The sequence below is a fragment of the Stenella coeruleoalba genome (genome assembly GCF_951394435.1).
Source record: "Stenella coeruleoalba genome assembly, chromosome: 4".
NCBI lineage: Eukaryota > Metazoa > Chordata > Mammalia > Artiodactyla > Delphinidae > Stenella > Stenella coeruleoalba.
Genome location: NC_137149.1, coordinates 115,931,946 through 115,948,322, shown reverse-complemented (window position 1 = coordinate 115,948,322; position 16,377 = coordinate 115,931,946). Strand labels below are relative to the sequence as shown.

The 16,377-nt window shown below is 33.7% G+C and overlaps 1 protein-coding gene across 1 annotated transcript in view; it reads right to left on the bottom strand.

Moving 5' to 3' along the window:
- TLL1 (tolloid like 1) overlaps positions 1-16,377 on the bottom strand; it is a gene marked incomplete at its 3' end in the record, with an annotated part of 255,621 nt that overhangs the window by 96,555 nt on the left and 142,689 nt on the right. The window contains exon 9 of the mRNA XM_079919481.1: positions 13,570-13,685. Within this exon, the coding sequence (XP_079775607.1) occupies positions 13,570-13,685 (116 nt within the window). The remainder of the gene's footprint in view (positions 1-13,569; positions 13,686-16,377) is intronic.

The window sequence follows — 16,377 nt, the reverse complement described above, 5'->3', positions numbered from 1 at the left end:
TACACTCCCAATGCAGGGGGCCCAGGTTCAATCCCTGGTTGGGAAACCAGATCCACATGCATGCCACAACTAAAGATTCTGCATGTCATAACTAAGATGTCTGCATACCACAACTAAGAGTCTGCATGTTGCAACTAAGATCCCATGTGCTGAAACGAAGACACGGGATAACCTAAATCAATCAATCAATCAGTCAATCAATATTTGAAAAAATGGTTAAGACAGCAATTTTATGTTGCATGTTTTTTTATCACAATAAAAATGTTAGGTAAATATCTGCATATAGATCAATGTTAAGTGCAAAAAACAATAATAACATCTCATTTGCTTCAGAAAGAAAACAAGTTTGAAAATTTATCAAAACAATAGCATGTGGCAATATGAATCATAATCCTTTTTTAGCATCTTTTATGGTTTGGGAGGAGGATAAAGATACTAATTATATATGACTCCATTAAAAGAGTAGGCTGGAGCTTCAAGATGATGGAAGAGTAAGACACAGAGATCACCTTCCTCCCCAAAAATACATCAGAAATATATCTATATGTGGAACAACTCCTACAGAACACCTACTGAACGCTGGCAGAAGAAAGAAACTCCCCACGTTCCCGGGTAGGGCAAAAGAAAAAGCAGAGACAAAAGAATAGGGATAGGGCCTGCACCAGTGGGAGGGAGCTGTGAAGGAGGAAAGGTTTCCACACACTATGAAGCCCCATCGTGGGCGAAGAAGGCGGGTGGCAGAGGGGGGAAGCTTCGGAGCCAAGGAGGAGAGCACAGCAACAGGGGTGTGGAGGGCAAAGCAGAGAGATTCCCACACAGAGGATCGTTGCCGACCAGCACTCACCAGCCCAAGAGGTTTGTCTGCTCACCCACCGGGGCGGGCGGGTACTGGGAGTTGAAGTTCGGGCTTCGGAGGTCGGATCCCATTGAGAGGACTGGGGTCTGCTGCGTGAACACAGCCTGAAGGGCGCTAGTTCACCATAGCTAGCTGGGGCGGGGTGGGGGGTGGTCTGGAAAAAAGTCTGGAGCTGCCAAAGAGGCAAGAGACTTTTTCTTGCCTCTTTGTTCCCTGGTGCGCGAGGAGAGGGGATTACTGGTGCTGCTTAAAGGAGGTCCAGAGACGGGCACGAGCTGCAGCTATCAGCGCAGACCACAGAGATGGGTATGAGATGGTAAGGCTGCTGCTGCTGCCACCAAGAAGCCTGTGTGCGAGCACAGGTCACTCTCCACATCCCCCTTCCGGGGAGACTGTGCAGCCCGCTACTGCCAGGGTTCTGGGATCCAGGGACAACTTCCCCGGGAGGACAAACTGCATGCCTGAGGCTGGTGCAACGTCACACTGGCCTCTGCTGCCACAGCCTCACCCCACATCCGTACCCATCCCGGTGAGGGGTCCTGTCTTGTCTGAGCTAAGAACAGACGCCCTCATGCGACCTACTCACAGAGGGTCGAGATCCAAAGCTGAACTCCTGGAGCTGTGTGAACAAAGAAGAGAAAGGGAAATTTCTCCCAGCCGCCTCAGGAGCAGTGGATTAAATCTCCAGAATCAACTTGATGTACCCTGCATCTGTGGAATACCTGAATAGACAACAAATCACCCCAAATTGAGGAGGTAGACTTTGCGAGCAAGGATATGTATATATATTTTTGACTTTTTCTCTTTTTGTGAGTGTATATGTGTATGCTTCTGTCTGTGATTTTGTCTGTATAGCTTTGCTTTTACCATTTGTCCTAAGGTTCTCTCTGTTCATTTTTTTTAATTACTTAAAAAATTTTTTTGTTAATAATTGTCTTTTTATTTTAATAATTTTATTTCACTTTATCTTCTTTCTTTCTTCTTTCTTTCTTTCTTTCTTCCTTCCTTCCTTCCTTCTTTGTTTGTTTGTTTCTTTCTTTCTTTCTTTCTCCCTTTTATTCTGAGCTGTGTGGATGATAAACTCTTGGAGCTCCACAGGTGTCAGGGCTGTGCCAGTGAGATGGGAGAGCCAAGTTCAGGACATTGGTCCACAAGAGACCTCCCAGCTCTAAGTAATATCAAATGGCGAAAATCTCCCAGAGATCTTCATCTCAATGCCAAGACCCAGGTCAACTCAACGACCAGCAAGCTACAGTGCAGGACACACTATGCCAAACAACTAGCAAGACAGGAACACAACACCAGCCATTAGCAGAGAGGCTGCTTAAAATCATAATAAGGCAACAGACACCACAAAACACACCACCAGACGTGGACCTGCCCACCAGAAAGACAAGATCCAGCTTCATCCATCAGAACACAGGCACTAGTCTCCTCCACCAGGAAGCCTACACAACCCACTGAACCAACCATAGCCACTGGGCATAGACACAAAAAACAACGGAAACTATGAACCAGTAACCTGCGAAAAGGAGACCCTAAAAACAGTAAGTTAAGCAAAATGAGAAGACAGAGAAACACACAGATGAAGGAAGAAGGCAAAAACCCACTAGACCTAACAAATGAAGAGGAAATAGGCAATCTACCAGAAAAAGCATTCAGAATAATGACAGTAAAGATGATCCAAAATCTTGGAAATAGAATGGAGAAAATACAGGAAACATATAAGAAGGACCTAGAAGAACTAAACAGCAAACAAACAGTGATGAAAAACACAATAAATGAAATTAAAGATTCTCTCGAAGGGATCAATAGCAGAATAACAGAGGCAGAGGAATGGATAAGTAACCTGGAAGATAAAATAGTGGAAATAACTACTGCAGAGCAGGATAAAGAAAAAAGAATTAAAAGAATTGAGGACAGTCTCAGAGACCTCTGGGACAACACTAAACACATTTGAAATATAGGGGTCCCAGAAGTAGAAGAGAAAAAGAAGGAATGAAAAATTAGTTGAAGAGATTAGAGTTGAAAAATTCCTTCATATGAGGAAGGAAATAGTTAATCAAGTCCAGAAAGCACAGAGATTCCCATACAGTATAAATCGAAGGAGAAACACACCAAGACACATATTAATCAAACTATCAAAAATTAAATACAAAGAACACATATTAAAAGCAGCAAGGGAAAAACAACACATAAGGGAATCCCCATAAGGTTAACAGCTGATCTTTTAGCAGAAACTTTGCAAGCCAGAAGGGAGTGGTAGGACATATTTAAAGAGATGAAGGAGAAAAAACTGCAACCAAGATTACTCTACCCAGTAAGAATCTCATTTAGATTTGATGGAGAAATTAAAAGCTTTACAGACAAGCAAAAGCTAAGAGAATTCAGCACCACCAAACCAGCCTTACAACAAATACTAAAGGAACATCTCTACGCAGGAAAAAAAAGAGATGGAAAGGACCTACAATAATAAACCCAAAGCAGTTAAGAAAATGGTAATAGGAACATACATATTGATAATTACCTTAAATGTAAATGGATTAAATGCTCCAACCAAAAGGCATAGACTGGCTGAATGGATATAAAATCAAGACCTGTATATACGCTGTCTACAAGAGAACTACTTCAGAACTAGGAACACATACAGACTGAAAGTGAGGGGATGGAAAATGATATTCCATGCAAATGGAAATCAAAAGAAAGCTGGAGTAGCAATTCTCATATCAGACAAAAACGACTTTGAAATAAAGACTATTACAGGAGACAAAGAAGTACACTACATAATGATCAAGGGATTGATCTAAGAAGAAGATATAACAATTGTAAATATTTATGCACCCAATATACGAGCACCTCAATACATAAGGCAAATACTAACAGCCATAAAAGGGGAAATCGACAGTAACACAATCATAGTAGGGGACTTTAACACCCCACTTTCACCAATGGACACATCATCCAAAATGAAAATAAATAAGGAAACACAAGCTTTAAATGATATATTAAACAAGATGGACTTAATGGATATTTATAGGAGATTCCAACCCAAAACAACAGGATACACATTCTTCTCAAGTGCTCATGGACATTCTCCAGGATAGATCATATCTTGGGTCACAAATCAAGCCTTGGTAAATTTAAGAAAATTGAAATCATATCAAGTATCTTTTCCGACCACAGCACTATGAAACTAGATATCAATTACAGGAAAAAAACCTGTAAGAAATAAAAACACATGGGGGCTAAACAACACACTATTAATAAACAACAGATCACTGAAGAAATCAAAGAGGAAATCAAAAAATACCTAGAAACAAATGCCAATGAAAACACGATGACCCAAAACCTATGGGATACAGCAAAAGCAGTTCTAAGAGGGAAGTTTATAGCAATACAATCCTACATTAAGAAACAAGAAACATCTCAGAAAACAACCTAACCCTACACCTAAGGCAATTAGAGAAAGAAGAACAAAAGAACCCAAAAATTAGCAGAAGGAAAGAAATCACAAAGATCAGATGAGAAATAGGTGAAAAAGAAATGAAGGAAATGGTAGCAAACATCAATATAACTAAAAGCTCGTTCTTTGAGACGAGAAACAAAATTGATAAACCATTAGTCAGACTTATGAAGAAAGAAAGGGAGAAGACTCAAGCCAATAGAATTAGAAATGAAAAAGGAGAAGTAACAACTGACACTGCAGAAATACAAAGGATCATGAGAGATTACTACAAGCAACTGTATGCCAATAAAATAGACAACTTGGAAGAACTGGACAAATTCTTGGAAATCCACAACTGACTGAACCAGGAAGAAATAAAATATGAACAGACCAATCACAAGCACTGAAATTGAAGCTGTGATTTAAAAACTTCCAACAAACAAAAGCCCAGGACCAGATGGCTTCACAGGCGAATTCTATCAAACATTTAGAGAAGAGCTAACACCTATCCTTCTCAAACTCCTCCAAAATATAGTAGAGGGAGGAACACTGCAAAACTCATTCTACAAGGCCATCATCACTCTGATACCAAAACCAGACAAAGATGTCACAAAGAAAGAAAACTACAGGCCAATATCACTGATGAACATAGATGAAAAAATCTTCAACAAAATACTAGCAAACAGAATCCAACAGCACATTATAAGGATCATACACTATGATCAAGTGGTGTTTATCCCTGGAATGAAAGGACACTTCAATATATGCAAGTCAAGCAACGTGATACACTATATTAACAAACTGAAGGAGAAAAACCATATGATCATCTCAATAGATGCAGAGAAAGCTTTCAACAAAATTCAACACCCATTTTTGATAAAAACCCTCCAGAAAGTAGACATAGAGGGAACTTTCCTCAACATAATAAAGGTCATATATGACAAACCCACAGCCAACATTGTCCTCAATGGTGAAAAACTGAAACCATTTCCACTAAGATAAGGAAGAATACAATGTTGCCTACTCTTACCACTATTATTCAACATAGTTTTGGAAGTTACCCACAGCAATTAGAGAAGAAAAAGAAATAAAAGAATCCAATTTGGAAAAGAAGAAGTAAAGCTGTCACTGTTTGCAAATGACATGGTACTATACATAGAGAATCCTAAGGATGCTACCAGAAAACTACTAGAGCTAATCAATGAATTTGGTAGATTAGCAGGACACAAAATTAGTGCACAGAAATCTCTTGCATTCCTACACACTAATGATGAAAAATCTGAAAGTGAATTTTAGAAAACACTCCCATTTAGCCTTGCAAGAAGAAGAATAAAATATCTAGGAATAAACCTACCTAAGGAGACAAAAACCTGTATGCAGAAAATTATAAGACACTGATGAAAGAAATTAAAGATGATACAAATAGATGGAGAGATATACCATACCCTTGGATTGGAAGAATCAACATTGTGAAAATGACTCTACTACCCAAAGCAATCTACAGATTCAATGCAATCCCTATGAAACTACCACTGGCATTTTTCACAGAACTAGAACAACAAACTTCACAATTTGTATGGAAATACAAAAGACTCCGAATAGCCAAAGCAATCTTGAGAAAGAAAAATGGAGCTGGATGAATCAGGCTCCCTGACTTAAGAGACTATACTACAAAGTTACAGTAATCAAGACGGTATGGTACTGGTACAGAAATAGAAATATAGATCAATGGAACTGGATAGAAATCCCAGAGATAAACCCACGCACATATGGTCACCTTATCTTTGATAAAGGAGGCAAGAATATACAGTGGAGAAAAGAGAGCTTCTTCTATAAGTGCTGCTGGGAAAATTTCTACAGGTACATGTAAAAGAATGAAATTAGAACACTCCTTAACACCATACACAAAGATAAACTAAAAATGGATTAAAGACCTAAATGTACGGCCAGGCCCCATTAAATTCTTAGAGGAAAAAATAGGCAGAACACTCTATGACATAAATCACAGCAAGATTCTTTTTGACCCACCTCCTAGAGAAATGGAAAAAAAAAAAATAAACAAATGAGACCTAATGAAACTTCAAAGCTTTTGCACAGCAAAGGAAACCATAAACAAGCCAAAAAGAAAACCTTCAGAATGGGAGAAAATATTTGCAAATGAACAACTGACAAAGGATTAATGTCCAAAATTTACAAGCAGCTCAACATTAAAAAAACAAAGAACCCAATCCAAAATTGGGCAGAAGACCTAAATAGACATTTCTCCAAAGAAGATATACAGATTGCCAACAGACACATGAAAGAATGCTCAACATCATTAATCATTAGAGAAATGCAAATCAAAACTACAATGAGATATCATCTCACACTGGTCAGAATGGCCATCATCAAAAAATCTACAAACAATAAATGGTGGAGAGGGTGTGGAGAAAAATGGACTCTCTTGCACTGTTGGTGGGAATGTACACTGATACAGCCCCTATGGAGAACAGTATGGACATTCCATAAAAAATAATAATAGAACTACCATACGACCCAGCAATCCCACTACTGGGCATATACCCTGAGAAAACCATAATTCAAAAAGAGTTATGTACCAAAATGTTCATTGCAGCTCTATTTACAATAGGCAGGACAGGAAGCAACCTAAGTGTCCATCAACAGATGAATAGATAAAGAAGGTGTGGCAAATATATACAATGGAATATTACTCAGCCATAAAAAGGAAAAAACTGAATTATTTATAGTGAGGTGGATGGACCTCTAGACTGTCATACAGATTTAAGTAAGTCAGAAAGAGAAAAACAAAAACCATATGCTAACACATATTTATGGAATTTAAAAAAAAGAAAAAAGAAAAAGAAATTGATGCGAAAACCTAGAGGCAGGACAGGAATAAAGACGAAGACTTAGAGAATGGACTTGAGGACACGGCGATGGGGATGCATAAGCTGGGACAAAGTGAGAGTGTGGCATGGACCTATATACATTACCGAATGTAAAATAGATAGCTATTGGGAAGCAGCCGCATAGCACAGGAAGATCAGCTTGGTGCTTTGTGACCATCTAGAGGGTTGGGATATGGAGGGTTGGAGGGAGATGCAAGAGGGAGTAGATATGGGGTATATATGTGTATGTATAGCTGATTCACTTTGTTATAAAGCAGAAACTAACACACCATTGTAAAGCAGTTATACTACAATAAAGATGTTTAAAAAAAAAGTGTAGGCTGGTAGAAGAAGATACCAAATAATAGAATACACATTTAATATTTCCACACCAGTAGAGGGATAAAAAATGAAATGTGGAAATTCAAACCATAATTGAATACATAAGAAGGTAAAATATAGAACAAAATAAACCAAGTGGGACACAGAGAATGAATATAAGGAGCAATAATACATCAGTAACCATAATAGATGTAACTGCAATAAGCACTCTAGTTAAAGACAAAACTTACCATCATGGATTCATTAAAAAAATAAAAGAAAACTGTTTTTTGTCTAAAAGCAACACACTTGAGATGTATATCTTGAATGCCTAAATGTGCAAAGTAAGATAAAGATATACCAGACAGAAATATTAGTCAAAAGAAAGTGTAGATTTATTAATATCAGAAAAAAATAGAGTTTTAACCTAAATGATGACTAGAGATAAAGAGATTTCATATATAATGATAAATGTTTATCAGGAAGATGTAATATTCTAAACCTATATGTATACATTATATAATAATGTTGTGTAAAAATATTTTAAAACTGTAAAGAGCATTTAATAAATCTACCAAATAGTGGCAAATGATATTTTAGTATTATTATATATAAACATACTTTTCTACTATTTGATAGATGAAGCAAAATCAATAAAATAGAGAATATATAAAAAGCACAATTAAGAAGATTAACATGAATATAGAAAACTTTGCAGCCAACTGTTGGACAAAAGACATTTTCAAGCAAATACATTTTTTTAATGAATATTGGTCAATTCCAAGTTCATACCACCAACCTCAAGCTATTTCAAAGTGTGATATCATACAGACTACAGCCTTTCTCCAAAAAGTGATTAAAGGAGAAATTAATAAGAAAAGAAAGATTGGAAAAATAACATATGTTTGCAAATAAAAAAATATGTTCCTGAAAAATATGTGGGCAGAAGAAATGATAAAAGATGAAGAAGATAATTAAAACTGAAAAATAACAAAAATACTATGTGTCAAGCTGGTGAAATTCTGATAAAGTAGTTTTTAAAGGAATATTTATAGCTTTAAATGTTTGTATGATAAAAGAAAAGATGGTTGAAATTAGTGAGTTAAACTCGACCAAATAAGTAAAAAAGACCCATTAAATCTCTAGATTTAATGCAATCTCTATCAAATATCCATGGTATTTTTCAGAGAACTAGAACAAATAATCCTAAGATCATATAGAACCACAGAAGACACCAAAGTGCCAAAGCAATCATGAGAAAAAACAACAAAATTGAATATATCACACTCCCAGACTTCAGGCTAGACACAAAACTATAGTATGGTATTGGCACAATAACAGATATATAGAACAATGGAACAGAATGGATGGCTTGGAAATAAACCCACACACTTATAGTCAGTTAATCTGAGACAAAGGAAGCAAGAATATACAATGGAGAAAAGACAGCATTTTCAATAAATGGTGCTAAGAAAATGGGACAGCTACATTTACAAGAATGAAATTAGAACATTTCCTCATACCTTATACAAAAATAAACTCAAAATGTATTAAAGACCTAAATGAAAGACCTGAAACCATAAAAATCCTAGAAGAGAACATAGGCAGAGCACTCCTTGACATAAATAGTAACAATATTTGTTTGATCTGTCTCCTAAGGCAAAAGAAATAAGAGCAAAAGTAAACAAATGGGACCTAATTAAACTTAAAAGCTTTTGCACAGGAAAGGAAACCATCAACAAAACAAAAAGACAACTTACTGAATGAAAGAAAATGTTTGCAAATGATATGATCGACAAGGGGTTAATATCCAAAATACATAAACAGCTCATACAACTCAATATAAAAAAAAAGGCAATCCAATCAAAAACTGGAAAGAAGCTTCTGACAGATATTTTTCCAAAAAAGACATGCAGATGGCCAACAGGCACATGAAGAGATGCTCAATATGGCTAATTATTAGAGAAATGAAAATCAAACCCACAAGGGGATATCACCTCACACCTGTCAGAATGGCTATAATCAAAACGTCTACAAATAGCAAATGTTGGAGAGGATGTGGAGAAAAGAGAACCCTCCTACACTATTGGTGGGAAAGTAAATTGGTGCAGCCACTCTGGAAAACAGTATGGAGGTTCCTCAAAAAACTAAAAATTGAACTATCATATGATCCAGCAATTTGATCCCTGGGTATATATCTGGAAAAAATGAAAACACTAATTCAAAAGGATACATGCACCCCAACGTTCACAGCAGCTCTATTTACAGTAGCCAAGATATGGAAGCACCCAAGTGTCAATCTACAGATGAATGGATATAGAAGATGTGCCATATATATATATATATATATATATATATATATATATATATATATATATATATATATTCCTATGTACATAGCAGTATTAGCCATAAAAAGAATGAAATTCTGCCATTTGCAGCAACACGGATGGATCCAGAGAATATTATGCTTAGTGAAACAAAGTCAGATGGAGAAAGGCAGATACTGTATGAAATCACTTATACATGGATTCTAAAATATAATACAAATGAATGTATATACAAAACAGAAACAGACTCACAGATATAGAAAAAAAAACTTGTAGTTACCAGAAGGGAGAGGGAAAGGAGGAGGGACAAATCAGGGGCATGGGAATAAAAGACAAAAACTACTATGTATAAAATAAGTAAGCAAAAAGGATATATTGTACAGCACAGATAACTATAGCCATTATCTTGTAATAATTTTAACGGAGTATAATCTATAAAAATACTGAATCACTATGCTGTACACCTGAAACTGATATAAAACTGTAAATCAACAATACTTCAATAAAATAAAAAAGAAGAGCGGAATGAACTTAAATATTGAAAGAAAATAATAAAAATATAAGAATAATATTGTTCATTGGACACTTATAACAATAAATTTATTTGCTCATCATTGTGCACAATATTAAAAATATAGGAGAAAAAATGATAGATTTGTTTATTTCTTCCTATTTGCAACATTTTAGAAAATACCATTTTATTAGTAATCCTACATACAAGAAAACTGAGTAAACTTTGAATGCTGATGGTACGGGTACTGCAATTAGATAGGAGAAACTTTTTTTCCAAGTATTATTTTGCTCTTACAAACTGATTTAATTTGATTAATCTTGTGCCAAAACTTTCCATATTCTACAATGCTTTATTTTAAAAACTCATGTATATCGCAGCAACATGGATGGATCTAGAGATTATCATATTGAGTGAAATAAGTCAGAGAAAGACAAATGTCATATGATATAACATATGTAGAATCTTAAAAAATGGTACAAATGAACTTATCTATAAAACATAAACAGAGTTACAGATGTAGAAAACAAACTTATGGTTACCAGGGGGTAAGGTGGGGGAAGGGATAAAGGGAGATTGGGATTGACATACACACATTACTATATATAAAATAGATAACTAATAAGGGCCTACTCTATAGCACAGGGAACTCTACTCAATACTCTGTAATGGCCTATATGGGAAAAGAATCTAAAAAAGAGTGGATATATGTATATGTAAAACTGATTCACTTTGCTATACACCTGAAACTAACACAACATTGTAAATCAACTAGACTCCAATAAAAATGTTTAAAAAAAACTAAGAAAAACTGAAAAAAAAATATCATGTACAGTTTTAAACTTTCTCTGAAGCTTTATCATCTTTTATATCTTGCTCTTCAGTACCTTTATATCTTGCTCTTCAGTACCTTTATTGGAGTCTAGTAAATCAACTAGACTCCAATAAAAATGTTTAAAAAAAACTAAGAAAAACTGAAAAAAAAATATCATGTACAGTTTTAAACTTTCTCTGAAGCTTTATCATCTTTTATATCTTGCTCTTCAGTACCTTTATAATGATTTTCATAATATGTTTTCAGGGGCTTATTCAAAGGATCTAAACAGAAATTGATCAACACCTATAACTATATTACAACGTAGACTCACAATGCTTAAAAATAACTATATAAAGAATTATGTATGCATTCATGTATTACAAGTCAGTTGTAACTTTTTATGTATAAAATCTGTTTATGCTACAAAAGAGTTTCATTTAGTTTTCATTGTGAGTATTGCAACATCCTGGACAACTCCATACCCATGATACTTGTAACAACACTCAATTATCAGGGAGTTGAAACTTTCTTAACTGCATTTGCTTTTCCACCAAAACTCAAAGTGTGTATGAGTCATTCCATATGAATTAGTCAAAGACGAAGGATAAAAATCATTTAATAACTAGTAAAAAACAAAAATTGATATTATTACAATCTTGGTCTGGGAAGACTTTTAAGGTTAGCATTCCAGACAGAATCCAGAAATTAATAGATTTATTCATTTCACTTCTTAATAATTTTAAATTCTATAACCAAACAAACAATATGATAAAAGGAATTTTATGTCTTCCTTTTTAATCCTTACATGTGTAATTTCGTTTTCTTGCCTTAACATGCTACTATTTCCACCAAAATGTTAAAAAAAGAAGAGGACTGGTGGACATACTTGGTTTTTTACCTATCTCAAAGGAAATACTTTCAGAATTACCCTAATGATAATGGTATTTGCACTAATTTTTGTTGCTTCTCTTTATAAGATTAATACTCTTCTATTCCTAGTTTGCTTAGGCTTTGTTGTTGTTAAATCATTAATAGATTTTTTTTCTTGATTTAACTGAGATACTCGTCTAATGGTGCTTGTATATATGTACACATACATATACACACAAACATATATACATAATATATCATACATATATACACATATCCATGCATATATCTGCCCTTGAAATATATATATATTATTTATATATTTACAGATAGATAGATACATACATACATACATACAGAGGCATATGTATTTGCATTTAGTTTGGTAATGTGGGGAGGATTTTACATACATATTCAAGTGTGAGTCTGGGTTAAATTTTTCCTTTCTTACACTGTTCTTGTCATCAGGATGGCTATCAAGGTTTTGCTAGCCATATAAATAGGAGAGTGTATCTTTTATTTTATTCTCTGGAAGACTTTATATTAGATTACACTTAATTCTTATTTGATTGTTGGGTAGAACTCACTGATGAAGTCATCTGAGGCTGGATTTCATTGTTGAAAAAATTTTGACTAATAATTCAATTAAATAGTAATTTGATTTCTTTAGTGGTTATAGGAGCATTCAAGCTTTTTATTTCTTCTCAAATAAGAACTTAGTAAGTAATATTTTGTAGTAATTTGCCCATTTCATTTACAGTTTTAAAGTTATTGGCATAATGTTCAAAATGTTCTTTTGGTTCCTAAAGTATCTATGGTTATAATAATCGTTTTATTCTAAATATTAGTTAATTGTGCTTTCTCTGTTATTCTTTTTTCTCTTGATCTCTTTTCACCCATTCCTCTATTTTTCTAAATTGTTTCAAGTACCAACTTTGTCCATACTTTATACAATACCATGATATTTTATCTTTTATTTATTACTTCCTCCTTTATGTACTTTTTCATTTATTTTATTGCTCTTTTTCTAGTCTCTTTATGTGGATGTCAATCTCATTAGTTTTGGGTATTTCTTATTTCCTAATATGAGCATTTAGGTCTGTGAATTTCCTTCTAAGTACTGCTTTAGGTGAATCTTACAGGTTTGGTATTCTCAGTATTTTTGTTATAATTGAAAATAATTTCTAATTTTAATCACAATATCTTCTTGAATGAATTGGATATTTGATGTATATTTCTCAATTTTAAAATGTGTGGGATTTTTCTAGTTATCCATATGATACTGACTTTTAACTTAATTTCAGTGTGTCTGAGTACATAATTTGTATTATGTCAACCCTTTTAGACCATTTACCATTTCTTTTAAAATTACATCTTTCAAAAAATTCCTGGAGTTTGAGTAATTTCCATTATAAAATTTCTGAGCTATTTTATTAATCAAACAAGAATAAAAAACAAAGTGAATTATATTTGAAAGAAAATGAACCTTTGCATCTGAGATTAAAGGAGAACTCTTGATGGGATAAACTACCTTCTCTCCTGCAGTGACAGAAACTCTCCAAATGCAGTGTGTATAAGATGGGTAGCCATTTGGAAATCCTGGGGAGGAAAGGTTGCCATTGGATTCTTGTAGGGTTTCTCCACATGCTGAAAGAAAAAAAAAATTTTTGATTTTTTTAAAAGATGAAAAAGATAAGATTTTTCTCTAATTTTTATGAAAGACATTGGACTCATAAATAAAATCTCCAGTCTTTTGGTGTTAGACAAGAATAAATATTTGTATTTTATAAAACAATTTTCCTTTCTAAGTAATTTCTCTTTCTTACTTAATTCTTTCTTACTAGAACTTCAGTATACTTAATCAGATTACTATAGCTAACCATATAACAAGATAATGAGATAAATAACCTGAAGAACCACAAAGTTCTTCCTCATGGAAACCTTTCTCATTCATTCTCAAGAAGCCAGTAGCCACCTTATACGTCACCCATATTTAGCTTCAGGCCAGTGAATACCTAGTTGATGTGGCTCTGGGACCATACGAAATATTCCATTAGTATATTTGGTATAGAGTGAGGTTAATTTCAATAATGAATACCATATCAAGGTTGAAAAAAGAAATCTTAAATAATAATGAATAAATAATCAATAAGAGGTGCCAAAATGTCAAGCACAATGAAAATTTTTTTTCAAAATAAACTGGAAAAAAATTGAAAGATAAAAACATCACGGAAGACACAAATTTTTAAATAAGATGTAGACATTTATTTATTCTCTGTTTTCTGTCAATCATAAGTAGAAATTACTGGAAAAGCAATTATATTTTCCTCTTACTAAGCCTTTCTAATTTCTTGGAAGTGATTACCAGTCATCTGAAATAGCAAATAATAATCAGCTACACAGCCTCAAGATCTGTGTGATTGATATCTATAGGCCATTTCAACAAAGGCAAGAACAGAGCACAATTAACTCTGTTTCAGCCAAGGTTTGTAGTTAGAAGCATTCTATAATAGATTTCCTTGTTGTTTTTGCAAGACATGGTATGAGCCACATGAACCTAGGCTGCTTTAAGTATCCTTAATTCAAGAATAATTCCTATACTGTAGCCAGTTTATATAAAGATTTATATAAACATGTTTATAACCTTCACTCAACAATTAGAAAGAACAGCTCCTTCCCTCTGAAGGAGACTGAAATAAAAACTGATATACTACCATATTATAGAAGCATAGCTCCCAGCAAGTGAACTCTTGTGTCATCAAATCAATAAATTATAAATGGTTCTGCATATCTTGATTTAAATGAAGAAACAAAGATGATGGCTTTGAAAACATAAAATAGAGCTGTAAAAACAGTCTGATAAGATATAAATGTTTATTTAGAAACACAGATATTATGTTTGCACAACAAAATAAATTTAAAGTAAGAGCAAGCAGTGTTTATTCTGATGAATAGGCAGATAAAAGCAACTTCAGAATGAAACAAAAATGCTCAAGGTAAAAAATATATAATCAGCCCTTTCCAAGAATCATTTAAGGATACTGGTAAATGTGACATTACAAGAACCCTTAGAAAAAGGGTTAAGATTTATTAATGCAAACAATGTGCTTCTAACTAGGATCAGTTTAGATGCTAAATAGTCATTTGGGAATTGAGTGTGTTTCAAAGAAAAAAAGCTGCAATTTACAGTAGTTTAGAAATAAATTTTGAAATAATTGAAAACTCCACTAAGCCACATAGAATGCTGGTACTGGATTTCCTAAAGTGGAATTTAAAAAATTAAATATATTTGACTCATAAATGTAAACAAACACTATGGTTCTGATAAAAAAAGATAAAAAACTCTCTAAAATGTAAAATACAGAATATAATTCAAAAATTAAGTAAATCTATTATATAGCACCTGCTTATAATTCAAGAAGTACAAACAATATTGTCAAGTTGTGATAATCATTTGTGCATTTTCTTCAATAAGTGTGGCTGTCCCAGGCTACATGATCACTATTTCAGAAAATTTCATCAATTTTCCTGGCCATTTGTTGATTCATGCGAAGATATATAAAAAAACTTTAATATTAAAAGAACTAAAGGAAAATTAGCAAGGGAAAGATGGTACTACTAAGTTAAATACATAGTCTGTCCATTTACTCAGAAAGCTATGTGGATGAGAAAAGAGAAGTTGAGTCATGGCATTACCCCTTGTTAATTATGTCATACAAGCAAGTCTCAAAACCTTCAACTTCAGTTTTCTCTTCTGTAAAGTGGCTATCTTATTAATATGTACTTCATAAAGTTGTTTTGTAGGAGTCAAGTATTGTGATGCCCAAAGTTCTCTTTTTAACCCTTAGATACCTCTGACACAGGTAGGAAGACTGTGCGCTTAATTGTTAGAATATATCTTTGAGCTACAAAATGCAGTCTTATTTAAGAGAAAAAAGGCATAAAGAAATATACAAAGGCAAATTATTATCACTCTCCTAATCAAAATTACTCTAAAATGAAACATAATTCATAAGTTAAACTTCTATCTCTCTAGGCAGATGTCATGATCTTATATGTACAAAATTATAAAGATTCCACAGACAAAAAAAAATACTGTTAGAGGTAATAAAAAATACTCAACAAAATTACAGAATACAAAATCAACTCACAAAATCAGTTGCATAAACTAACAACAAACAATATGAAAAGGAAATTAAGAAAACAACCCCATTTATAAGAACACCAAAAAGAATAAAATATTTAGGAATAAGCTTAACCAATAAGTCAAAAGATATGTAAGGTGAAAACTACAAAACATTGCTGAAAGAAATTTAAAGAGACAAAGAAATGTGTTCAT